This window comes from Hemiscyllium ocellatum, chromosome 32 (genome assembly GCF_020745735.1).
Source record: "Hemiscyllium ocellatum isolate sHemOce1 chromosome 32, sHemOce1.pat.X.cur, whole genome shotgun sequence".
Classification (NCBI taxonomy): Eukaryota; Metazoa; Chordata; class Chondrichthyes; order Orectolobiformes; family Hemiscylliidae; genus Hemiscyllium; species Hemiscyllium ocellatum.
The window spans coordinates 31851614-31879408 of NC_083432.1; the positions used below are offsets into that span (position 1 = coordinate 31851614).

At 39.9% G+C, this 27795-nt stretch overlaps 1 protein-coding gene across 2 annotated transcripts in view; it reads left to right on the plus strand.

Annotated features, from left to right (window-relative positions):
• The window catches only part of LOC132830689 (MAGUK p55 subfamily member 2-like), a 196488-nt gene that overhangs the window by 108415 nt on the left and 60278 nt on the right, over positions 1-27795 (plus strand). Inside the window, exons 3-4 of one of the 2 annotated variants that reach the window (XM_060848495.1) lie at positions 15436-15588; positions 19005-19160. In XM_060848495.1, the coding sequence (XP_060704478.1) occupies positions 15436-15588; positions 19005-19160 (309 nt within the window). Of the gene's footprint in view, positions 1-15435; positions 15589-19004; positions 19161-27795 lie in introns of those variants that run through there. The other variant, XM_060848494.1, reaches the window with a different exon arrangement.

Sequence of the window (27795 nt, forward strand, 5' to 3'; positions counted from 1 at the left end):
ATATGTTTTCATATGAGACTAAGTAGTTAAGCGATTGTTAACCACTACCAGCCCCCATTAATAACTATTCACCCTTCTAGCCAGATTGTTATCCATTCTTTCGTCTGTCTAACTGTTCATCTATTCAACTGTTAAGGCAGCACAGTGGCTCAGTGGTTAGCACTGCTGTCTCATAGATCCAGGGTTCCAGGTTCGATTCTAGCTTTGGGTGACTGTCTGTGTCGGGTTTGCACATTCTCCCCATGTCTGTGTGGGTTTCCTCCCACAGTCCAAAGATGTGCAGGTTAGGTGAATTGGCCATGGGAAATTGCCGGTAGTGTTAGCTGTATTAGTCAGGGGGAAATGGGTCTGGGTGGGTTTCTCTTCGGAGGGTCGGTGTGGACTGGTTGGGCTGAAGAGCCTGTTTCGGCACTGTAGGGAATCTAATCTGATTGAATCTCTCTCTTTGGGTTCGATCCCCACCTAGTGTTTACTCCTTAAGCCCTCCCTCCACCCTGTCTTCTGCATATAAACTGACAATTTCCTCGCTACCATCAGTCCTCATTACCATCAGAGGAAGGGTCACTCGACCCAAAACATAAACTCTGATTTCTCTCCACGGATGCTGCCAGACCTACTGAGCTCTTCCAGCAATTTCTGATTTTGTATGGAAAAAGTAACCCATGTCAACCATGCTGTCTTGGAAGGTGATATTGTCCAAACAGATACGATGTAGGCGAAGGGAACTGGGAGAATGGGGTGGGAAGAGCTGTAGTAAAGGTAACTGTGGGTGTCAATGGCTTTGTAGTAGATGGCAGTGAACAGTTTATTCCCTGAAATAGAGACTAAGAGGTCAAGTAAAAGAACGGAAGTGTCGAAAATGGGTGATGTGAAAGTTATAAAAGAGTGGAAATTGGGGGCCAATGAACAAACGTTTCAAGTTGCAGGCAGGAACATGAAGTGGCCCCAAACAATTGTCGACGTACTGAGAAAACACCATGGGAGGGTGTCTGTGCAGGACTGAAACAAGGATTGTTCTACGTACCCCATGAAGAGGTAGGCATATAAGGACCCATGTGAATGCCCTCAACCCCTCCTTTGACTTGGCAGAAGTGAGATGAATTAAAGGAGAAATTGTTCAGTGAGAGAACAAGTTCATCCAAGTGGAAGAGTCAAATCTGTGGAGTGAGAAATTTTATGAACTCAATATTCCTGACTCGTGAGCTAAAATCTGGCTTTCGGTAATCCCCTTGAGGGCCTATGGTCCAACTGAGGGGGAGGGAACCTCTCTCCTCTCATGTCACTCCTGCACCATGGCATCCTGAGCTCACATGAGTATTTCTGGAAGGAGGCATACTGTGTAGCCTGTTATATCATGTTTCATGCATCTTTTCTACCCATTTGTGTTTCCTGATCCAATTTGAGCCCTGCTACAGCCAGAATGCGTTTCACCTATCAGAGGTGCAACTGGTTGTGAGTGGCTCCTGCTGAGATGTACAGCCATTTGCTCGGCACACCAAATTAACCAGCACCATTACATTGGTAGGTTGCCTCCATTACTTTGAACAAGCACAGATTAATCACGTGTCATGATCTCCTCTGCCCCTATTGGTCCTTTTCCAATTATATCTGTTCCGTCTTTAAACCCTTCAATGGTTTTACTACAACCTGTATCTACAAACTCTTACAAATTCTAGTCTATTCCTCAACTAAACACTGCTTTCCGACTGCACTCCTTTATGCATTGTCTACCAGGAATTTGGCTACTTTATCTCACACTTCATAGTTTTGAAGTCTTTTGGAAGTTGTTGCATGAAAGATGCAATATAAATGCAAGGTGATACAGTGAAACTGCTAAAAGTCAATTCTTAAAACCCAATTCCATTTTCTGTTTTGTGGATAGAGGTAGAATGAATCTTTATTGCAGTGACCTGCCATAGCATCAATTTTTCATGCTGAGGTAAATTATGAAAAGGACCGAATATAATTGCTGCTTGAACTACATGATTTGGTAAGGGCGAATATAGTCTGCAACTGGGAGGAACTTGATTGTTAGCACAAAATGATGTTTTTAAAGCTGACAACTCATTGTTCAATTAAAACATATAAGTGTATACAAATACCAACTTACTTTCATTTTGATAGCTGCATGTATATTGCTTTACTGATTCTGTCCCCAGGAGGTGAGCTTCTGCCATTTTTGGTGCCACAAATTAAATCTTAGAGGTGAAGTTTAGTGACTGAGTTAACAGATAGAAAAATACGAATGTGGATTTATATTGGGGACAGGAAGTGTTTTCACAATCAACAGTGCAGTCACAACAGTGGTGTTTATTATTGCGGTTTGGCACAACAGTCACTGATAGAGTCATAATGTCTTACAGCATAGAAACAGGCCTTTGGTCCACAGTGTCTATGCTGACCAACAAGTATCAAACTACACTAATCACATGTACCTACACTTAATCTATAGATGAAGGGCTCAGGCCCGAAACTTCGAATTTCCTGTTCCTTGGATGCTGCCTAACCTGCTGTGCTTTAACCAACAGCACATTTTCAGCTCTACACTTAATCTATAGCCTACTCTGCCTTTGTATTTTAAGTGTTCATCCAGATGCTTCTTAAATATTCCCAGATTGCCTGCCTCTAATATCCTATCAGGCAGCAAGCTCCATATAACTACCATCCTCCCGTGATTCTTTTCTCCTCAGGTCTCCACTAAAACACTTACTCCTCACCTTAAACCTATGCCCTCTGCTCTTAGACACAGCTGCCATGAGGAAAAGGATTCTCACGATCTACTCTGTCTCTGCCTCTCACCATTTTGTATATCTCAATCAGATTCCACCCACCCTTCACAGCCTCCTCTATCCCAGGAAAACAAACCCACCTATTCAGTCTCTCCTTATTGCTGAGGAGTTTAAAGACGGAACAGATATTATTGGAAAAGGACCAGTAGGGGCAGAGAGGATCATGACACATGATTAATCTGTACTCATTCAAAGTAATGGATATGTGCAAGATGATGCATTTAGGAGGTCTAACAAGGGAAGGATATACACAATAATAATAGGTCCCTTGACCCTTGAATGTACTGATGAATGAAGGTACCTTGGTACACCTGTTAATATAGGTCCCTGAAGATGTCAGCCCAGGTAGACAGGGTAATGTAGGCGGAGTTGGGATAGTTGCCTTTGTTAGCCAGGGCTAAGATATAGCAGCAAGGCAGTCTTGTTACAACTTTATAAAATGTTGGCTAGGCCAGAGATGCAATACAGTGCGCAGCTCTGGTCATTACACTACTGGAAGGATGTGATTACACTGGAAGGGTGCAGAGGAGATTCACCAGGATGTTGCAGTAAAATTGCAGCAAAGTAATCGCCCCTTTTTTATTTCTAAGCTCTACTCAGATGGCCTCGTTTGAAGACTGTTCTCAAACATCCTCCCTCATTACTGCGGCGATGGTTACATTTACCAGTAAAGCAATGCTCCCACCACTCTTACATCCATCTCCCTATCACACCTGAAAACTCTATGGCCTGGGAGAAGAGAATTACTGTGATTAGGAATGATAGCGTCATTGTAAATTCCACCATTTTTGAATGCATTGCCTCTCACACTATGTAAGATGACCCAATAGAATCTGACTCTCAGTCATTTTAAAAAGTGAATGCCTCTCTTAAATTGTGCCAACAACAACAAATCTGTCGTGTTAGAAAATAAAGTTAATAATAGACACCAGGTGGCTCGAGTCGTAAGGGAGAAGGTGAGACAAAAATTCTTCTGATAGATAGTCCATCATCATATGGTCTCTAATAACCAAGTTCATGAGAAGCACTGGCTCAGCTATGATTGTGTATTATATATATAATTTTGGTGTACAGCTTGTATTCTCTGCTAAATGATTGGATCTCTTTAGTTAAAAAGCAGCTTACCTCTAATAAACACTGTTTTTAACTTCCTCGTTTTATTTACTGAACACATCTTCGAAAGGAAGCCTTGTTTGTAGCCATTAAAATCCTGACTTCTCTACCTTTGAGCTCACGGCTCAATTATGTGATGCTGCCAGCACATCATTCTGTGTCACAGCCCTTCACTTGGCAGAGAGGACAATGGAATTTGTTTCTTCCAAATCAATGTTGTTAAGTGTCCATGATTTGATGTGTTCCTGATATTGAAATTGTGAACATGGGAGTAAAAATTGGAAAACATTGTGCAAAGCAAATGCAATAGAAACTTCACAGCTGCAGACAATCTGCTTGTGAGGTTCTGTCTATTCTTTAAGTATCCCTGTGACCTGCTTGTAATGGACCAAGGGTTCCCTCTGTACAGGGTTATAGACAATAGACAATAGGTGCAGGAGTAGGCCATTCTGCGCTTCGAGCCAGCACCACCATTCATTATGATCATGACTGATCATCCTCAATCAGTATCCTGTTTCTGCCTTATCCCCATAATCCTTGATTCCACTATATTTAAGAGCTCTATCCAACTCTTTCTTGAAAGTATCCAGACACTTGGCCTTCACAGCCTTTTGGAGCAGAGCATTCCATACACCCACCACTCTCTGGGTGAAGAAGTTTCTCCTCAACTCCATTCTAAGTGACCTACCCCTTTTTTTAAACTGTGTCCTCTGGTTCGGGACTCACCCATCAGCGGAAACATGCTTCCTGCCTCCAGAGTGTCCGATCATTTAATAATCTCATGCATTTCAATCAGATCCTCTCTCAGCCTTCTAAACTCAAGGGTCTACAAGCCCAGTCGCTCCAATCTTTCTGCGTAAGTTAGTCCCGCCATTCCAGGAATTGACTGAGGGACCTATTAAGGGCCCCTGAGTGAAATTGTTTTCTCATGTACAGACATTTTGGGTGAGGTGTTGATGTAGCTCCAATGTCACTGAACTAATAACCCAGAAAACTAGGTTAATGTTCTGGGGACATGGGCTCAAATCCCAAAATCCAATTAAAATTTGGAATAAAAATCAAGCCTAATTATTGACCATGTAAGCACTGTTGATTGTCGCAAAAACCTACCTGATTCACCTAATGTGCTTCAGGGGAGGAAATCTGTCATACTTACCTGGTCTGAGCTACATGTGATTCCAGATACACAGCAATGCAGTTGAGTCTTAACTGTCCTGTGAACAATTAGGGATGGGAAATGAATGGTCGCTTATTCAATGATACCTTTATCCTATGAATGATTTTTTAAAAAGCAGGAGCCGAACTTCCACTCAGGATCCAGCAGCTCCCACCAACAGACACATTTTATTTAGAGTCTAAAAGCCCTTGCTTTAAAGTCAAGGGGAACAGAATGGATTTGTGAATCTACAGCCTCCCAATCACTGCCCTCTTTCTCAGGACTTAAATCTGGGCCTCCACAAACTAAGCAAAGGGCTTAAGATTAATTACAAACCGTAGTCAAGCTAACTGCAATAGTGTTGGCACCTTACCCAACTAATGAGTTCTGAGGTCCAGTCCAGTGTCTGCTAGTTCAAACATTCATTGCTAGTCACTGACCAATTTCTACACTAGGAATTTGAAGGGATATTGTTGGAGTCTGTTTTACTTTTTGTTAAATAGGGAGCATGACATAAAATTCTTGTGCTTTAACTTGCAGTTTTCCTATCTGAAGCATCTCCTGGTTATTTTTAATATATTTATTTTCAAGATTTTCTTGCAATTTTTAAGAAGTTTGACATCTTTAATGAAAATGGCCCCTGGTGGATTTGGCAAAGTTCCTAATCGCACTGAAAATTGCTTTTCCGATGTCCTGGAGCTAAACAACACTTTGAACATAAGGACATTGAACACTGAGATGACTAGGAGATGGAACAAGAATTGCTATTGATTTTGATGGTGCATTTTGCTGAATTATGCTTCCTCCAATTTGGATGTCAAACCTTGTGATTTGACTTTGAAACGTACTTTTGTTTTGTTCAAAAATTATTAATTCTCAGCCTTGGTGCAATAGTATCACTCTCATCTCTCAGTGAAAAGTTCCTGAATTCAAGCATTATGCCAGGACTTAAGTAGGAATTAGAAATTTGCTAAGAATAAACGTATGTTTAGTCATTAGTCTGAAGTAGCTAAAATGGCAAGTTATTGCTGTAAGTTTTGTTTCACAGGAAACAACATCACGTTTCAGAAATAAAACTCTGCCTGTCCTTCTTGTAGCCCCAGTCTTGTGCTATCTTCATACATTCATTGTAAAATCAGTTGCAATCATTCTGTGTTGTGCATCATCCAACTGCACCTCAACTGACCCTCTTCTGCCCTTCAGTTTTACAAAGTCATAAAACCAGTTACAGGAGGAAGACGACAGAAAGATAAGGAAAGATAATGGAAAGGTCAGATTGCTCAGGAACACACGCAGCATGTGAATGCTGGAGAAGCTCACAGCAGAGGGATAATACTAGGACAGATGTTTACCTAATGGTTTACATAAAGACTGAGATTTCCTTTCATGCAAGGTGCCTAAACATTGGTGGAAAATTAAAGACCCATCAATAATCTATCCAAAGCCATCACAGAGAAATGGAGAGAATGAAGACACTTTAGGGCCTTAGTGCAGTTAGTGCTGGAGAGAAACCCCTAAGTAGACCCGTGCAAATACTATTGGGTAGTTTGAGAAATTGTGAAGATGTGCGGCACTAAGTGTTTAAGAGCAAGAAGAAGTTCGAAAGAGGTGTTTACACATGCTAGCCTTGCTGTTGACTTGGACTGATACTACAGTCCTTATTGTAGTTAATTTTTTATTTTTACTCATCTGATGGAAAGAACTCCACAGAGGTTGGTATCCTGTCACCAACTCAACTTTTATTTGCATATGCATGATACTTGACACTGCTCTGGCTTCCTCAGAGCCAGCTCTCAGAGTGGACAGAACCTCAAACACTCCTGTTTACATCTGTCAGCCAAGGCTCCCTGACTGGAGCTGTTAATCTGATCTAATGAAGGAACTCATAATCTATGAAGTCCACCTGGCTGACCTCAATACAATCATTACACTGGTGTGCTTTATTTTACTCTAATTAAACTCAATATCCCAACCATATAGGTTTTAAACTCCCATTTACTTTGACAGCTTAGAAATCAGATTGTGCCCAAAACCAGACCTATTCGTGATTCAGGAAGCATGTAACATTCATACTGCCTGCTATTTACAATAATTTAAGTGGGCAGGCAGTTCTACTACATTATACATTAGCTGCATGTTTCATTGCGGCAGCTAGACATCAGTGACTTGGAAGTTACTTGTGACGAATTTTCAGAGGGAGCAGTTCAAGTGTGGAAGCCTATGACCTTCATCATCAGATTCCCTGAAAAATGATGAATTGCAATGCCGCAAACTATCTCACTTTAACTAACAGTAAATGTACTTCATAAATAGTAAGTTTTCATGTGGCATGTGCTGAAGCTGAAGTGTCAACACCATGATGTGAAACCTTCACCGAAGTGTGCAGGATGGTAAGGTCAGTTACTCTCAAGATGGTTTGTCGTGATCCCTGGTGTTTGCGAGGAATTTTGCAGAACCTCATCATCTTTTTGGCTTACCTACAACTGATCGCCACATTCAGAGAGGAGGATTAAGGAGCTTTCACGATAGAAGAAATGTAAGGCCAAATAATCTTCCTCATTCTGTAGTTCAGTTTCAGACTAGAGTCGAAGCTCTACTAAGCAGAATTGTTTGGAATTTTAAAAAAGGAGGATCCATTTTATCACTTTGACTCCCTGCAGTACTGGTCCTGATAAAATCTGATCTCTGTCACCATTGGAAGTAAAAACTATTTCAAGTTATATTTTGCTTCAGAAAGCAATTTTAATTTGAGTGTAGTTCATTGGTAGAGTGTGTGTAGATTTCATAATGACTGCCTCAAGACAGTTGTTTTTGATATGGGAAAGATGTAAATTATATGCATACCACTGGGAATGTGACAAGAGACTTGGAAAGTCTGTATTATATCAGTTAATTTGCAGTTTGCAACTGTGGTAAATTAAAACAGCACACGCTGAAATATCAGCTGAATATTTTTAGCCTGCGGAAAGGAGATATAGTAATTCTTGGTCTTTTGCCCAATGCTAAGGGTGTTTCTGTTTGACGTCACCTGCACACTTCACACATTAAAGCTAATGTCTGTTTCAGTATGATGGATTCGTCATCCTGTACGTTTGCAGCCAAAGCAACACTCTGGATGTGCAACACCATTCAGAATACATTACCTTATTGGTCAGTGATCCTAACCACTTCAGTCAAAAGCACACTAGGCCTCTCCACAGGAGTTACTGCAGCAGTTCATCAAAGAGAAGACTTCTTAATCCCATGATCACTGGAAGTACAATATTCTGCCAGGCCTGAGGGTGGTAATTAGGCAGAATCATGGCCAAACCAAACCCTTCCTGACCTTGTCCTAATTAGATTTTGGGTCAAAGGTTTGCGGCTTTGCTTATCTGCCACACTGCCAATTGAGACAAAAATCTGCAGATGCTGAAACTGCAGTCCTGAAGAAGGGTTACACCAGAAACATTGACTTCTCCATCTCCTTGGCTTGCTGTGTTCTTCCAGCTTCCTGCTTGTCTACACTGCCAATTGAAGTATTTAAGGAGAATGAATAATTACTTAAAGGCTTCATTTCACCCAAGCTGCAATTATTACAGCTCCAGGTAGGTGGAAAAGAGTTAGCTACCCACCTGGTTATCCACTGTAAGGCTGTCAGCATTGGGGTGGCTCCCACTTGGCAGTATCCTGGGTACAATTAAAGGATTGGAATTCTGGCAGAGGAGCGGTCCTTGGCAGCCACCACCCTGCTCTTGTTTTCACTCACTCTGACCAATTATCCCATCACCATGACTCCATGAGATCCTCCTGAACAATGTTTTCCTTTCCCTCGGGGAATCCTTTGTCCTGAAAGGTTGTGATGGTGTTGGTTGGGTTGGGATGTTGTCCCAGCAGCAGCCACCATGGCCTCCAAAATGTTCTGGTTCATGACGGGCAGCTATTGGTGACGCAACCCTCCTCACTCGGAGCTGTGATGCCAGTTGAAAGTCCAAGAGTTGTCTATCAGTTACTTGATAACTAGGCAGTTCAACTGGCTTTCTCATGTCCGTAGACCATATTTCTCACTTGGAAACTCAAATGCTTTTGGAATTGTCCATAAACAGGAAGGTCCCAGATTGTATCAGTGAGAAGGACAAGAGCAGCAAGATTATTGAAGCGCCATCTGCTGGATGATTGATATAGACCTACACAGCTATCCCCGTGATGTCACTGGGTGAAAGTGTTGGAATTGAGAGTGTGGTGCTGGAAAAGCACAGCAGGTTAGGCAGCAGCCAATGAGAAAACTCCAAAGGAGCCTTCCACATCCATCAAAGTTTTATGTGCACTTCCACACATGTCATTTACTGTATGCATTGCTCCCAATGCGGTCTCCTCTATATTGGGAAGACAAGACACCTGCTTACAGAGAGCTAAGGAGAACAACTCCCACACACTCGCACCAACCAAGCCCACTACCCTGTGGCCAACATTTCAACTCCCCTTCCCACTCTGCTGAGGACATGCAGGTCCTGGGCCTCCTCTATCACCACTACCTTACCGCCTGACATCTAGAGGAAGAACATCTCATCTTCCGCCTCAGGACCCTCCAACCCTAATGCAGCCATGTGGATTTCACCAATCTCCTCATTTCCCCTTCCCTGCCTTATCCCAGATCGAACCTTCCTACTTGGCACTGTCTTCATGACCTGTCTGACCTGTTCATCTTCCCTCCCACCTATCCGCTCCATCCTCCCCTCTGACCTATCACCATTACCCCCACTTCCATCCTCCTACATTCTCAGCTACCTTCCCCCCCCAGCCCCACCTTCCTCCCATTTATCTCACCAGCCCCTCGGCCGACAACCACATTCCTGGTGAAGGGCTTTTGCCCAAAATGTTGATTCTCCTACTCCTCGGATGCTGCCTGATCTGCTGTGCTTTTCCAGCACCATACTCTTGATTCTAATCTCCAGCATCTGTAGTCCTCATTTTCTCCTAGAAAATGTTGGAATTCATAACTTAGTATTCTCATTGGAGTACAATTCATGTGAGAACTGCAGGAGTGCAGGAAGAAGATCCATTGTAATGTTCTGAGGGGAGCTGTCGTGCACAATAAATTTTATCAGCCACAATGCAAGAACAATTTTTAAAAAGTTGAGTTAATTTTGAGCTTATAGGATGACGTTAGGGAAATCATTGGTGCAGAAAGATGACTATGCAAGTTGGATTAATAAAACTTGACACCAGTTTCCTCTGAAACTCTTTATTTAAGTAACCTTGTTTAGGACCACGTCTTTCACAGGGCTGCAGGTTGGGAGAGGAATATGCCCAGTACCGACTTGATGCTGGAACTGAATAAGGTGGGAGTTCAAACTCATGCCCTTGGCATTTTGGGACTGAATACTGGAATGTCAATGCATCGTGCCAGGCAATGGAATATTTTCATAAACGTTTGACCTGAAGTAATTCACTGTGTTCATTTTAATTGTCGAAGTTATTCTGGCAAAAAGTGTGCATTTGAAAATTGAGCCTTTGTCATCACATTAGATTGAATAACTGAATAAATACAAAACAATTTTAATTTTTTTTTGTCTAGAACACTAACCACTGTGAATCAGTTATTACTGAACTTAAATGAATAAGAAATGCACTTTCACTGGCATTTGCCTTCAGTGAGCCTGAGACATTGAAGATAGGTGACAACACCTCCTCCCCAACTATCCTCAACACCAGTGTCCTACAAGGCTATGTACTCAACCCCTTATTATACTCCTTATATACTCACTTAAATGCAGCTCTAGCTCCATTTGTAAATTTGCTGATGACACCACCACAGTGAACTGAATCTTAAACAACAATGAGACAGAGTACAGGAAAGAGAGAGACATCTTAATGGCATGGAGTAATGACAACAATCTCTCCTTCAAGGTTGGCAAAACGAAAGAACGGGTCAACTTCAGGAGCAGGACATGCCCCTGCCTGGATCAATGTTGCTGAGGTGGAGGTGGTCGAGAGCTTCAAGTTCTTAGGAGTAAATATCAGCAACAATCTGTCCTGGTCCATTCAATGTATAGTCAGGAAAACACAGTCAGGAATGCCTCTACTTCCAAATGTTTATGAAAATATTCGGTTGCTTGACATGATACATAGATATTGCAAAATTCAGTCCCAAAGTACCAAGGAAGTCTGGTCCACGATGACTCTTACCAAGTTTTACAGATGCACCATAAAAAGCATTCTATCCAGATGCATCATAGCATGGTGTGGCAACTGCTCTGTCCATGACTGCAAGAAATTACAGAGTTGTAAACACAGCCCAGTCAATCATGAAAACCAATTATCATTCCACTGACTTTGCCTATTCTTCCCACTGCCTCAGGAAAACAGCCAACATAATCAAAGACCCCCTCCCACTGGTTGTACTCTCTTCCACCATCTTCCATGGGAAGAAGATACAAAACATACCAACAGATTTAAGAACAGCTTCTTCCCTGCTGTTATCAGACTAATGAATGGATCCTTCATATATTAAAGTTGATCTTTCACTGCATCTTCTCTGTGACTATAACACTACATTCTGCATTGTATTTTACTGCCCTGATATACTTATTTAAGGAATTATTTATCTGGTTAGCATACAAAACAATACTTTTCATTGTATACTTTTCATATGTGACAATAATAAGTCAAACCAAATCAAATCATTTATGGGTGGAATGGTGGTTAGCATTGTTCCAGCACAGTGCCTCGTTCGATTCCAGTCTTGGGTGACTATCTATGTGGAGTGTGCATGTTCTTCCTGTGTCTACTTGGGTTTCCTGCCACAGTCCATTGATGTGTAGGTTAGGTGGACTGGTCATGCTAAATTGGGCCATGATGTCCAGCGATGGGCAGGCTAGGGTGAATTGGTCATGGGAAATGTGAGGTTACAAGAATAGAGTCGGTGAGGTGGGTCTGGTTGGGATGCTCTTTGGTGGGTCAATGTCAACCCAATGGGCTGAATGGCCTCTTTCTGCAGTGTAGGGATTTTATGATTCAAAGAACTCTTGGTAAAACAGAGGATTATAATTTAATAAATGAAATCTTCCCTGAATGAAATGGGCTGTGGCAAGACATTTGGAAAATTCAAGTGAGATATAGAGCAGGGGCCATTGCTACATGAAGACCTAAGCCGGGAATGTCAAGACAAGATTGTCACTCATGAGTAGCAAGAGGCTTATTAAAGGGAAATTATCAATTAATATCACCTACAATAGTACTTAATCTCAACTGAAAATGCAGGCTACCACTCCCCCACTCACCAGATTGAAGCTGAACACTGAAAATTAGAGTCATACAGCACTGTCCTTGACGACCAAGTTTCCCAAACTAAACCAATCCCACTTGGCTGTGTCTGGCCCAAGTCCCACTAAACCGTTCCTATTCCTCACTTGTCCAAATTCTTTTGAATATTGTAACTGTACCTACATCTACTAGTTCCTCTGGCAATTGATTCCACATACAAACCATTCCCTGTGTGCTGACATGGATATCAGAGTGAGCACCTGGTGACTTCAATTCACTGCTTACTCCTTGAGACGTCCACAAACAGTTTACCAAGCTCTATCAATGTCACACCTAGGAGATGTGTCGGCAGCCTATGGAAAAAGCACACTGCATGTGCATTACTCTAATGACCATGTCTCCAGCCCTTAGTCAAGTCCAAATGACCATCTCAGTCAGGGGTCATGTTCAGTCTGTCAAGGGCTTTTGCCGTATTAGTCTAGGAGTGTGGACATGGTCAGTCATGTGCTTGGGACAGACACGGTCAGGATCATATCCCTGTGGCGAGGTGAGGAGCTAAATGACAGGCATCCCACCTCCCATCTTGCTCTTTCTGCCCTGTCATGCACTGTTTTCTCCTAGAACAAGGCAAGGAAGGGATTGAGTGAGATGAAAGTGACTGGTACAGTTGTTTGTACTGGTTCAGTTCAGGGAAAAGTGGTGAGGTGTCCTGAGTGAGTGAGTAGGCAGCGTAAATGAGTTAGTGGTTTGGGAAATTGATGGATTCGAGCAAGTGAGAGGAGATGTTGCATCTGACAGTGAGAGTGATAGAGCATGAACCTTGGCAGAGTGACAACCTTGAACCAGACTGACATGGTGTGGTGTCATGGCTACCTCAGTCAATCCTGGCAAAAGTGGACGGTTCTCCTCTGCACCACCCTTTCTAGAGCGCTGTTCATAAATTTCGTCCTATGTGCCATGTCTGGGACTAATGTTATAAACTGTGCAAGGGAAGCTCTGAATTGCTAGCGCTTGACAGGGTACATAGTGACCTTTTAAAGATGGCAACAGCACCAGGAATCCTGGGATATTGTACCAGCAGTAAGTATGTCAGGCTGTGGTGAGTGGGAGAATCATGTTGGCATCAGACAAAAAGGGCACCATGGGACATGGTACTTAATGAGGCAAGTTTGGGACAATTGCACGAGTTAATCTGTAAGGCCCTCATGAAGAGAAACCTTCAATTCAACGCAATGTCTTTGTGTCATCCTTCTCTGTCCATTATTTACATGGAGGTGTTATACTTTATAAAAAGTGGATTAAGTCTGTATGTAAAGAGCAAAAGAATGTTTTATGAATGCACTCATCCTTAAAACAGTTAATATCGCAAAATCAATTTTAATTTACTATATTGAAATGAACCTTTGCAAAATCCATTTATATTAACTTCAGATTCTTTGTTGGTTCTGCTGCTGAGTTTGAGCTTGAATCCTGTGTTGTTGCTGAACAGATAAGCAGTATCCTTCACCACATTAAACAACAGATTAATCACTGCTCAACATCAGGAAGTTGACAAAAACCATGGCCAACTGCTGACCATTTTCCAGCTGACCAGGGCATTTGAAATTGACCCAGTTACTTCAATGATAATTTAGAAAAAAAAACAATAATAAAATAAATGTTTTAAATTAATCTGGGGATTAGCAAAGCTCTGGGAGATTCTACTGGCAAATTAATGTCACTGATGGTTACTTTCTATTTTGAAGAACTGATAAGCATCATAATGTGACATGGGTATGTGTGTGTCTACTGCTTTCCATTTAATGGGAAATACCTGAGGGAGTTAAGCCCATGGAGACATATTGGCTTATTTGAGAAAAATAAAATGCATTTATTCTTGTACAGAGGATAGTTTGAACTTCATTGTGGTTGTTATTCTTTCCGTGGCAAATACTTTAATGTTATTCATTTTTTATCAACAGTATCCATGTGTACACAAATCTTAGTCCATTCATTGAATAATGGATCGAATACTGTTTGAAGTACCCTGCCTTTTTTCCCCAATTTTTGCAAGCTTGAATACCAAAACCTAGAACCACAATTAATATTTGGTGATCTCCAACCAAACCTTGGAACTCAAGGTATCAGGTACTTTCCCTTGTTTGGGTTGGAGAGTTTTGACAATGTTACATGACATCTCTGGAAGTCTTGTGCTGCGCTGATCCAAATTCACAAGAGGGAAGCTGTAAGGTGCGCAACTTGAATTTTACTTGACCCTATATGTATATCATAAAAAAATTACACCTCTCATCACTGGTGACATCGTAGTATCCTATGCTATAAACTCCCAAACATCAATGAATTGTTTCCCAAATTTCCTGATGCAATATGATAAGATCAAAGTCTAGGTTTTATAAGAATATAGAATAGAAACTAAAACTTTTGAATAAGAACAGAATTAATGTTGTGTGTTCTGATCCAATTGTCCATGTCTTTTATCTATAATTTTTCTGAATGTTACTCTGTCTTCACTTCACAGGAGAAATTGTATTTCTATATTTCTGCAGCTCAGATCATTATGTATTTTCATCTGAAGAATGTTAATAGGTCAAGCAACACCCGTGGAGAAATGGATGAAGCAACATTTACACTCAACAAAGCACTCACCCACCACTTTAAGCTTTTCATCAATTGCATTCTGGTGTTGAATAAACAATATATGGACACAATCATTTTTAACAAGTTAATTTATTCCAGAACACAAACAGAAGATTGTAAAATCACAAGACAGGAACAAAACTACTCAAGCTCCTCAATACAAAAGCAGTTGTGTAACTAGCTGTTCCTGTATGATTCCTGGGTTCTGGCTCCACTACCCCTTCTAGGAAGCCTTTTATAGATACTAACCAATTTTAGAGTGATGATGAATTTTCTTCTATCTAAAATTCAGATTTAATTCATTTGAACCTGTGCCCCTTTATCTGACGGTCATGGTGTGTGGATTGGTCACACCTCTCCGAAGAGGGGAATTATGTGGTTGCATAAATCATTCACAATATATAAAGCTGAAATATTGATGTTTAGTCATTCCCATATTACAGATAGGGAACTCATTCTGCGTCTGTTTTTAATAAATCATTATTTTTTATCACATAGGCCCATGAAAAGTTGGAAGACACAAAGCTGGAGGCTGTACGTGATAATAACCTGGAGTTAGTGAAGGAGATCATTGATGATATCAACCCAATTGCAAAGGAGAACGATTCTGCAGCTGAACTCACGCAGATTCTCCAGGAACCACACTTTCAGGTAAAGGACAACCGAACTATTATCTGATGTCCTTTGTTTATGACAGTTGCTGCGATGCTTTTCATTCTCATCCCAATTATAATTTCAAAAGGATTACATTATAGCAGTCTCAGACTGAATTGTACAGTATCACTGGGTTAACCATGATGAGGAAGCATTTTTAAAATAAAAATACGAACCTCACTTATTAGTATGGTCAAGCATTCAAAACATGACAGGAATCTGATGGGTTAATCAATTAAACATCTCTAAACAATCATTTAGTCTTTCACATTTAGTCCAAGTCAGTTTTGACCAGAAACTTACAAACTCTGAAATTTGTTAAATAATGCCCTGTCATCAGCTCACCTAAAACTCATCACTTTATTGCCACTTATGGGTTATGTTTTATTGTTCCAATCTGAAGTTTCTTAGTGTTGTTGTTTTATCATCTTCGGCGTGTTATTCCTTTAAGAGATCAATGCGGAATGAGCCAAGTACCCAAATGTTGTCACATGATCATAGGCTACCTGCAACGTAGCACTCAAGGCATAGGTTGTGTTTGGAGATTACTGTATTAATTAATTAATTTAATCAATAAACATTGTAATCTCCAAATGCAGCCTGTGCCTTGAGTAAATAAACCCACCAGATATCTTCAAGAAAACAGAATCCACAACAACTTGTTTGTGTTACTTTTATCTAACACTAGAATATCATTACAGGAAAGAGAATTTCTTTCTGTCACCCCTTCCCTTTTTGTGAATCATGATAATTTGCAAGTCATCAGTATTGTGGATAAGGTTCACCTTATTCTGAATTTAACTATTGCTGATCCAGATATCCAGGTTGTGGTCTGGCATCTATAATAATGTATTGATTCTCTCAACCTTCCCCCACACAATGCTAATTTACTTATTGCCTGGTGTTTTACCTTCAACTCCAATCCTATACATAGTGCTATAAAATTTTTAAAAAGCCTAGAGCAACTTTAGGTCTTTTTTAAAAATAGAAACATAACAGAAATATAATCCCTGGAGAAGGATAGATTTGGAAGGAAACAAAATCTAGGCTATTTGTCTGACTCCTGTGTCCATGCAGTTATTTGTTGATCTGGAGGCTAAACTATAGTAAGGTCCTCTTACTATAAATGTTCTGCTAAGAAATTTGCCCAATAAATGGCACAGCGGTCTCTTCATAATCAATTTATCAAATAGCATGCTGAGGTAACGATAAAATTCCAAACAATTTAAGCTTCTATTGGTGCTAATTTCAAAACAGCTACTGAAAACAAGACCTTTTATTTGATTTTTAATTACATGAGTGTAATGTTCCCTCAAACAATTTCCGACAGCTATCAGACATAACATACTCTCATTCAATTAAATAGTTAATTTGATAGATTTGTTGCTGCTAACCATGAATGGATTAATTACACTCTATTGGTGTAGGTTTCAAAATAAACAAACTATTTTATAGTTTGGTCAGACCTTCAACTAATTTGTCCACCCTTAATAGAACCAGAGATTTACTTCTGTTCAGGTCCATTTAGAAGCTGCCTGAAGGGTTTTTATGGCACTGTGATAGTGTCCCTATCACTGAGCCAGGTAGCTGTGTCCAATTCCCACCTGCTACAGAAGTGTGTAATAACATCACTGAGCAGGTTGATTTAAAATATCTTGAAAGGGCCTGGTCCAAATCCCATCTGCTCCAGAGCTGTGTAATAACACATCTGTGCAGGTTAATTTATTTAAAAAATCTAAAAACAGCCTTTACATTGAGACTCCTGACAAAACATGTGATACAAAGTATGCAAATCATAGAAGAAGCAGTAAGCGTGAAAAATTGCATGAAATTTCATCATTTGTTCTAGCCATTGAGCCATTAATTATAGGTCCTTATCAATGTTCAGTGAACTATGAGTTCATGCTTTATATGTCTAGTTGATCACTGTGCTAAGTGTAAAACCTCAGCTCCTGCCTTTTGTGTAACAGGAAAGCCAGTTTAATTTTCATGAATGCCAATTTCTCTTCTGATAGTTTTAGATTTTTTTTTCCCCTGAGTTTCTAATTGGAAACCTGGTTGCAAATGGTTGCAAATGAAAACAGAATGGCATTCCTTTCAGAGACTGGACAAATATGTCTCTCCAGTTCATGGGCCTAAAATATTTGTGCCATTGCAGCGGCTTTTTCTTCTCCTGGAGAGTGGCTGGACTGTCCCAGGATTCTGTCTCTGAGGTAATCCATTACACCCCTCCATGTAGCATATGTGTTAAAAGCTGTTAAGCTAATAGTATCATGCATCCTCAGTGGTATCACCTGAGGGAAGAATATTCTAAGAATCCTGCTGGACCATGACTCTATAAGTAAGTAGTTAATATATGTTTGTTAGTGTACATTGGTATAGTTCCATCACTCATCTGTTAAAAACATCCAGAACACACTCATGATATTTATATACCCAGCAAGGGAATCTTTTTCTGGATTCAGTGAATCCATTGTCCCTGGGAAAAAACTTTAATGTTGTTCCTCGAAAAGTTCAAGGAGATAAAGCCAAACATGGTTAATTCTGTGTTTCCAAATTTTTTGTGATGGTCTTACTCTCGTTTTGACAAGCTATGAACAATGTTGTTATTGTGAATTAGCACCTACAGAAAGGCACCATTTGTCTGAAGATTGGGATTACCAAGGGCAAAACGTTAAAAAAAACTTAGATCTCTGAGTGAATCATTCATGCCATTCCCAAATCAGCAAAGGGCCCCCTTCCAGATGACTATTTGTGGGTCCAAATGGTAAAGGCACAATCCCAAAAAAATACAACTCATGCCATGGATAATAGAATTTGCTAAAAATGTCACTGGGTGGCAAGAGAGTGATCCTAATCAACAAATTGAATGGCTTAATTCACCCACAGGAATACTGAGCTGGTTAATAAGTGTTGAATTTGATTAGTGTCAAGATAGAAGATATATTTGGTTCCATGGGCGATTACCATTACATCAAAAAAAATTTGTCCAAATGCTTAAATAAAGGATGATGTTTGGAGTATTACAATTATATAAAACTTTCAATGTTTCTCTTCTTCTACAAATGCTCAGAATTATTGTTTTTGATCACATAGGGAATTAAACAGCAGAATTGTAAAGGTAGATTCCTTTGTGGGAAAAAAAAATTTGTCTAATGTAGCATTTATTAATATATGTGCAAAACTTGACCCAAGGTCCTTTGTGATATAGTGGTAGTGTCCATACCTCTGAGTCAGAAGACCACATTTCAAGTTCCAGCTACTCCACTAAACATGTCTGAGCAGGTTGATAAAAATATCTAAATCTTGAGATAAATAATTTTCAAGGATGATTCATAGAATTATTTTATATTTTGAAATATCAGAAGTTCATAAGACTTTGTCACTAAGTACATGTCCCATTTACTCTACAGTCTCTGTTAGAAGCTCATGATACAGTTGCCTCCAAGAACTATGAAACTCCACCGCCAAGTCCGGAGTCTCTAATGGACTCTACTTTCAACAATCAGCCTGTTCCACCTGATGCTGTCCGAATGGTGGGGATTCGCAAGGTCAAGGGTGAACATTTGGTATGTGCAAACATCCAAAACTGTGCTTTCCTCTTTGAAACATTCAAAACACTCAACATGAAAGTTGTTTTACAAAGCTGACAATTTTTGCATGTTTTTTATGTACGTTTGTCACCATTTTGAAACGAGATCCCTTGCTTCAGGGTTTTGACAGTGGTATTCCGTTACTTGCCATGGATAACGAATAGCTGTCGGAGTGACTGTCTCTCACTTCCCATGTCTTTGTCATCAGGGAGTACCTGATCTTCCTAACCTAGCATAGCCAAAATTGTAAAGATAATTCCATGTTCCCAGAAAGAAGCAAAGCTTACAACAAATCCAGTCCAACTATTAGGAGCAGAGTGTTAATCTCCAGTCTCAGCTCATTTAAAAAGAGTGCTTTGTAAAAGAAATCTCCTTGCCAACATGTTAAGTGATCATATATCATTGTGCACTTTATGATCCATCTTCTGTTTTCTCAGTTTCAAAAATACAACTATTAGCACAAGCGTAAAGCTGTACCTAACTGAGCAGTTTTCACAGAACTGGAATTCTAAATGTAAACGATGGTTCCCTGTCTGTTTGTTAGTTGTAAAAGAAGGATGTGATAAGAAGATGCAAGCAGTACCCCCTGACATCTGGATCCAAACTCAGCTTGTCCAGTTGCACGTTCTTGGTCAAAATTATGGTATAGACTTGAGAGGAAAGTCATCTATCTGAAGCAATAACTGAGTTTGTCTCACCACAGATGTCACTACTTTGCCACATGATTTTCCGGTCCTGTCTTAGTAATTCTATTTAAATCCTTTGACTTGCCACAGATGCTGTCTGGCCTGTTGAGCATATCCAGCATTTTGGGTTTTCATTTCTGTTTTTGATTATCTGCAGTGTTTTGCTTTAGTGTTATTTTTCTGCCATCAGCTGCATTCCCAGATTTGTGATTCATTTCTTTTCCCTGCTCACTGTCTCATGCTGAACCAAACCATATGCAATCTTAGCATTCTATTAAAGCCCACCCTAAATTTCAGACCTCTTATCAACTTTGTTATCAAACCAACTACTCTCAAATGGTTATATAAATGTAACTCTTGTTGTTGTCCTACTTATGATAAGGCACTGGACTGCAAGACACTAAGCAAGTCAAAGGGTTTAAATAGAATTACTAAGATAGGACAGGGAAATCATATGACAAAGTAGCGACAGCGCTATCCCTCGGCTAAAAACTCTGGGTTCAAGCCAAGATATAGAAGGTGTATTCTTTAAGCAATCAAACATGCTGATTGTCAGCCAATTAGGGGTGGCATGGTGGCTCAGTGGTTAGCACTGCTGCCTCACAGTGCCAGGGACCCAGGTTCGATTCCAGCTTTGGGCATCTGTCTGTATGGAGTTTGCGCATTCTTCCCATGTCTGCATGGGATCCTTCTGGGTGCTCTGGTTTCCTCCAAAGACGTGCAGGTTAAGTGAATTGGCCATGTTAAATTGCCCATAGTGTTCAGGACTATATAGGTTAGGTGCGTTTGTCAAGGTAAATATAGGGTAGGGGAATGCATGTGGGTGAGTTACTCTTCAGAGGGCTCGTGTGGACTTATTGGACCGAAGGGCCCGTTTCCACACTGTAAAGATTCTGTTCTGTAAGTCCGTTTTATAGGCCTGATGGCAAGCAGAAGGAACAGTAAATATCCTGGTCAGCAAGCCAATGAAAAACCACTGCAGCTGCTTGCTCATAAGTGTGGACCAATCCAATAGGAGCTCATGCTGAACCTGCAGAAACAAGGATGGGAGAAAAGACAGACTAAGAGGGGGTGATGCACACATGATCTATGTTGTGAAGTTTGATTACTGCTAATAATCCTGTATCAGACTTTCACTTTTTAATGCATCAAATACAGGACATAGTCTCTTCTTTCTGTATTGTTTAGTCTTGTGCTTGTCTTATAACACTAATCTGCAAAGCTCATGGGATATTGCAACATGAGGCAGGCTAACACAGGAAACGCTTTACAAATAGTGAACTGCAGAATAATGTAGTTGACACAGAAAAGAATTATAATTATATTCAATGTGAAAAGAATTACATATCTTGGAGTCAGAGAATGAGTTAATTATAAATAACTTTTCTGTGAGAAATCTGTTTAGGTTCAATAGAGGTGCTCAAACCAATATTGAACACGTCCTGGGGGTAAGAATAAGTACTGATTCCATGAGCTTCCAATACCAAGAATGATTATAAATTACTGTTGGTGCAGCTTGGGAAATTAATTTCACAAAGGTGCCAACTTATTTCTAAATAAGGGAAGAAGTCACAATATATTCCCGTGGCTCTCAAGCATACGGTGTTCACATAATGTGTAACTGAAACAGTCATAGTAAGACACTTCATTTTGGTATTAATTTCCTTTCGGGGGCATAGATGGTGATTTACGATTTAATGAAAATGTAAAGTTGCTTATTTCATCATAATTTTTTCACAATGATGCTGTGTCAAGTGGCAAAGGAGACACTGTTCTACATATTTCATGATAACAATGAACATCAGGAGCGAGGCTGTCAAATATTTGTATTAGTTGAATATAGAATGAGAATCAGAGGCTGAAAGAACCAGAAGAGCAGGTGAAGTGTGAACCAGAAATCAGGCAGCCAATAACACCCAGACAGGGATAGGCCTAAGAACTTGAAAACAGAGTAGTGTCTACCTAGGATCAATCTTCTATAGTTGGCTGTTACTTCACTACAGGAGAAGAAGCTGACCAGGAAGCAATAGTAAGTTTTCTCCTGTTCTAATGATAACAGTTCTTTCTAAGTGAGCTACAGGATGGCAGGTCAGCTTGACCAAGTGGACTATTTATCCTGCAGTATGTGTGAAATCACAGGTATACAATGCATCACAGATGGAAACATTTGTGGGGAGTCTCACTGGCTGCCCAAGTTTGTGCTCTGGATTTCAGAAGTTGAACAGCAGCACAAGATGTTTTTCTGCATCCAAGAGGCAAAGGACCATATGGATAGCACATTAGGGAGGTGGTCACACAACAGATTAGAAGTCTATTTTGGAGACTGGTGAGGATGATTGTTCCCCGGGGAGTCAAGTTGGTGACACCACAGGTGTCTCATATTTATAGAGGGAAAGGGAGATAAATAAAAGAGCAATAATAATAGGGGATTCTGTAGTCAGGGATCACATACAGTATCTGTGGCAATTTACATATGTCCAGGATAGTCTGTTGCCTCCCTGATGCCAGGGTAAAGGATATATGGAGTGGCTGAAGGATTTAAAAAAGAAGATAAATGAAAACATTGCTGTACTATTATCGATTAAAGAATCATTCATGGCTATGAGGAGAGATAGCATGCAAAGTGAAACATCAAATGGGGCCTTAAGGGTTGAGTTCAGAAATGAAAAAGGGGCAGCCACACTGCTAGACATTTACTATAGAGCCCAAATAGGAGAGACTTAGAGAGATAAAAATGTCAGTGAATTTCTGAATGCACCAAAGATAGGGAAATAATAGGGACTTCAACTGTCCAAATATCAACAAACCAATTTGATAGGCAAAGAAAGCACAAATATCTTGGACTGCATTCAAGAGAATTTTATTTTAGCCAGCACAAAGCAAACCCAAGGAGAGAGGAGGGAATTGAGTATTTATCCAGCTGTGAAAAGTGGTTCTCTGTTAAAATAACAAAGGCAAACCTACCTGTCAGGCTTCACAGTTGATACGACCGGTGCTGCCCATTCTGCAAACTCGACTGGTTTGAGGAGTCCTTCCCTTTCACCTCTACCTTTGCTGACCAGGCAAATGGCATTGGGCAGGCCTTGCAGAATCATGCAAATGCTTCCTGGTCAACATGTCAGGCAGCTTTGGCTCCTTTGATAGTCCCTTGTACTTCCTGGAAAACTTCCAGGTATTTATTTAGGATTTCACTCAGGCAGCCATTTTCTAATCAGAAAATGTTGAACCAATCTTTTCTTAACCAAGTTCATCCCCATCTGGCTTGGGCCCTAGTCTTTTACTATAATCAGTGGTAACTGAACCAGTTGCTTCACACAGGAGACCGAAAACAAAGTTGTTCCAGTAATCTGTAAAGGTTCCTCGATATGGGTTCTCAGTCTAGCCAGCTTATTATGCAAACTTAAGAGTCCACAGCAAATTTTGTTAAAGGCTGATTCTGTAATTACTGATATGGCTGAGCCGGTATCGACCTCCATTAGAACTGTGCGACCGTTTAACCGGATGTATATTTTGATTGGTTATTATTTGGATGTTGCTGAACAATTTAGCTGTTCTCAACCAGATGTAGGTATTCTTTCCAAGCTATGCACTCTGCTGGATACTGGCCTAGGAATTCTGTAATTCAATTTTGGTCTAATATGAGGCTTTTGTTGTCAGGAGCTTGCGATCCTGGAGAAAATTTAAACCATTTGGCAGAGGTTTGGCTTTGTTTTGGGGTTTTGCTTTAGGCGCACTCAGAGTCCCCCGGTTGAGGATACGTCCTGAGTGAGGTTATGAAAGTGCCTTCATTCAAGTGGTGTTTCCCAAGCTCAGTCAGACTTGCAAGGATGTTCGCTTCCATCAGAATACCTGCACCTCATTCACTCCATTTGCCGTATTTTCCAATGATGAAGCCAGTTGTAATGCCTGTTTGAAGTCACAGTGGGCTTCAGCTAATAGGCACTTTTGCACGGTTACATCATTAATCCCACATCCCAAACAGTCTTTTAGCATCTCATTAATGGTTAAACCAAAGTCACATGCCTCTGGCAGTCATTTTAATCTTGTCAAAAATCCCATTACGGATCGCTTTGGTTCTCGAATTGCCAAATAAAACTGAGAGCATCTCAGAATTAGAGAAAGCTTGGGGTCCTAATATTCCTTAACTAAATCCAACAACTCTTGAGATGTTTTAGTATCTGGCTACCTCAGGAAACATTAATAACTGAAAAAGCTGCAGGTCCACAAACTGTCAGGAGAATTTCTCGTCGCTTTTCATCTGCCCCAGTGTCATTTGCCCTGAGAAAAAAACACATTCTTTGCATGTAATGGGCCCAGTCTTTGATGGCAGGAGTCAAGCTTCCCAGATAACAGCATGATGCCAGAAGTGCTTACCCCAACTCAAAGACAACTATGGTGAGCACATTTCTTCAGGAGCTTGCTTTTCTGTTGTTGCCACTTAAATAACCCCACAGAGACCAGTATCCCATCACCAAGTCACCCTTTATTTATACATGGAGAGTCCTTGACCTTGACCTTGATCCAGCTCCCTCAGAGCCAGCTCTCAGAGTGAACAGGATGTCTGTTCTTATCTGACAGCCAGGTCTCCCTGATTGGAACAGATTAACAGCCCCAATCAAGGAACTCATATTGAATGACGAGAGGAGATCTGAGGAATTTTTTTTCACTCAGAGGATGGTTGAAATATGGAACACAGCACCAGAGCGGGTATTCTGGAAACATTTAAGACTTGTCTGGATGAACAGTTAAAATGCCAGGGCATAGTAAGCTGTGGGTACAGTGCAGGTAAATGGGATTAGTGTAGTTTGGTGTTTGTCAATCAGCATAAATATGGTGCTCCAAAGAGTCTCTTTGCATGCTGTATGACTCTATGACTCAATGATAAGCTATTATTTTGCCTGTTACTCTGTTCAAATTCCATATTACTGAGGAATTAATATGCAAGATTTTTTTTTGATTTATTGACTAAAACCAGGCTGACAGTGGAGGTTGCGATATTAATCCACAATTCACATGTTCAGACTCTTAAAAATTTGAATCTCAAGAGAATCTTCAACTTTGAGCTGTTAGGTTTTTAAAAGCATTTTTCTTGATTATATTCTCTGTTTTTTTTTCATTCTTTCATGGGACATGGGCATTTACTGATGGGGACTGCATTTATTGCCCATCCCTAATTGAGAGCTGCTATGAGTCAAACACATTACCGTGGGTTTGCCACCACATGAACAGCAGACCAGGTAAAGATATCAGATTTACCCAAAGAGAATGAATGAATCAGATTGGCTTCTACAACAATTGGTTACTGTTTCCAAGATGAGGTTTGAATTCTAGATGTATTGGAGAAATTAAAATCCACAAGTTGTTATGTTGGGATTTGAGCCTATTTTCCCATCCTGTATTATTAGCCAAATGACATTACCATTATGCCACCATTGCCCACCAACCCCCCTCAACTCGAATACTTTTATATTTACACAAAATAAAACAATCAGACTAAGTTATTATTTTCACAAACGAACGCTTCTTCAATTAATTAGATTTTGTAGGAAAATCCTTGCAAATTGCTATGACTGGTGGTGCAAGGTTACAATGCAATGCCATGGTGCAACCTAAAAAGGTAACAGCTCTTTTAGAAGCAGACACGGCTTGTCTCACAATGCAGCTTGCTGTGTAACATGATGCTAATCAAAGCAGACAGGGTGAGTTCTCCATAAGTGTCCTGACCATTATCCCTCAACCATCACCACTTCAGAAATCAGTCTACTCCATAACATGTGGGAACAAATTGTTTAAGTACAGAGACTAAATAAGAAAATAATGAGGATGAACATTGTTGAAGGAAAATCAGAAAATTAAAATGAAGAGACGAGCAAAGGTGAATGGTAGCATGTGAAGGAATATTCGTGAGAATTATATAAACCTGTTCAAAAATAGCCTTGATGACCCTTATTTGTTTTGAATAGTAAATAAGTGGATGTTTTTTTCATGATAAATTGCAGGGAAGTTGCACGTTGAGTTGCATTGCAGTTAATATCACCATGTCGGCATATTATTTCAAAATCTAATTATTGACAAGAATTTCAGTATGTCAAATAACACATTGGCCCTGGAGGCTAATGTTTACAAAAACATTAATTTTCTGGATAATTCTTGCAGTGGAAATTATAAAATATGGAAATAGTGTCACTTCAATCTGTAAAGTGTCCTGGAACAAGTTAAATCTAATAGCATGAGATAGGTGCACTGGGCTGATATTGACCAGTCTTTTGTGACATTTCTTTGCATGTAGTTGAGAACTTAATACTTCAGTAGAACTGGGGATAATTCATTAAAAATCCAATATGACTTATTGAGAGTGGGACAGAAAATATTGAGACTGAAGAGTGCCATTAGCATCTCTAACTAGAATTATGTCATATGGACTTGTGGGTACAGTGGCTGAGGATTGTGAAAAAGTAAGACTTAATGTCCAAGTTTTCCTCATAGTCTCGGTAATAGTGCCCATCACATTCATGTAACTTGCAATTAGTTCAATTATTTCCAAAATGCAATAAATTACTTGTTATTCAACATAAGGACCTCTTCTAGTTAGATAAATGCAATTTTCCTGTACCACACTAGATCAAGCAGTCCTTGTAGATTTCCATACTAAACCTATCACACCATGCAGAGACATACCTGTCAGAAAGTTGCACTGTCTGGCTTCTTGGTGGAGGAGAGGAGAATTGTACTTAAGTTGCAATCAGAGTGAGTTGAAGCTTTAATATGATGGAAATCATGAAAATATAGCTGTTGCCATGTAATACTGAGATTTTTAAGTCACCATTTGAGGTTGGAGGGGAAAATTGGTGAAATGTTTCTCAGTGTTGAGAATGTGATTTCTTTTCATTGTAGCACTATGCCACCATAATCCACACTCAAAATATTTTTTGTGAATAAAAGCAATCTGACAAAGTTACTATTTTCACAAACTAGAGGTTCTTCTATTAATTAGATTTTGAAGGAAAATCCTTGCAAATTTCTATGATCTTTGATGCAAGTTGCAATGCAATGCCATTTTGTCACGATACTCATCATTATTCAGGGAGAGAAGAATTGTGCCTAGAGTTTCAGATAAGCAATCAATCAAATATATAAATAAATACCCCACACAGACATTAATGAGATAGAAAACCTGACAAAAAAACAAATAGCTGAATATTCGAAAGAGATTTAAAGGGTCCAAACCCTATATTTTGGGAATTTGACATTTATGTAATGGCCATCTCACGTTTTTCAAGCTTGGCATTATATCATACTATTATCTGGTATTGAGCTGTGGTTTGAAAAACACTGTTTACAGTTTCTAACAATGCAGTAACATGGTCCAGGAAGCATTGCACTTAAGATTAAAGATATGCTACCAGCAATTCTCCAAAAAAGCAGATTCCAAACAGTTAAAGAAGACTATGCATACTTTGCAGTCAAGAATTTGCATTCTTGAGTAGAAATCTGTGAGTTGACTTGAATCATCTTCAAATGGTATAAGCAATTCAAATAGTTAAAGTTAGTCAACTAGTCAAGGAACAATGAGTAAAGGATTACCATTGAAAGATTTCACAGGATTTCTAACATTCATAATGGAACCCAAAAGAAAAATCAGAATCCATTGCAATTAGCTATTATGGCAAAGGAAATTTGTTCCATAACTGTCAATGAAATGGGAACCCATGACAATATTGGCTTGGAAGAAATGTTTCTCACTGCTATGAGCACTGAAGGAAATTTAGACTGCAAAAATCAACAAGATTTGCATGAAAACAATCAATGAGAGAGACCATAAGCAAAATACCTCACTTCAGTCAATTGCAAAAGCTAAACCTGATGTAACTCAGCAACTCAACTGATGCAACACAGCGAGGGAAACAGTTCTGACAGTCTTGAGT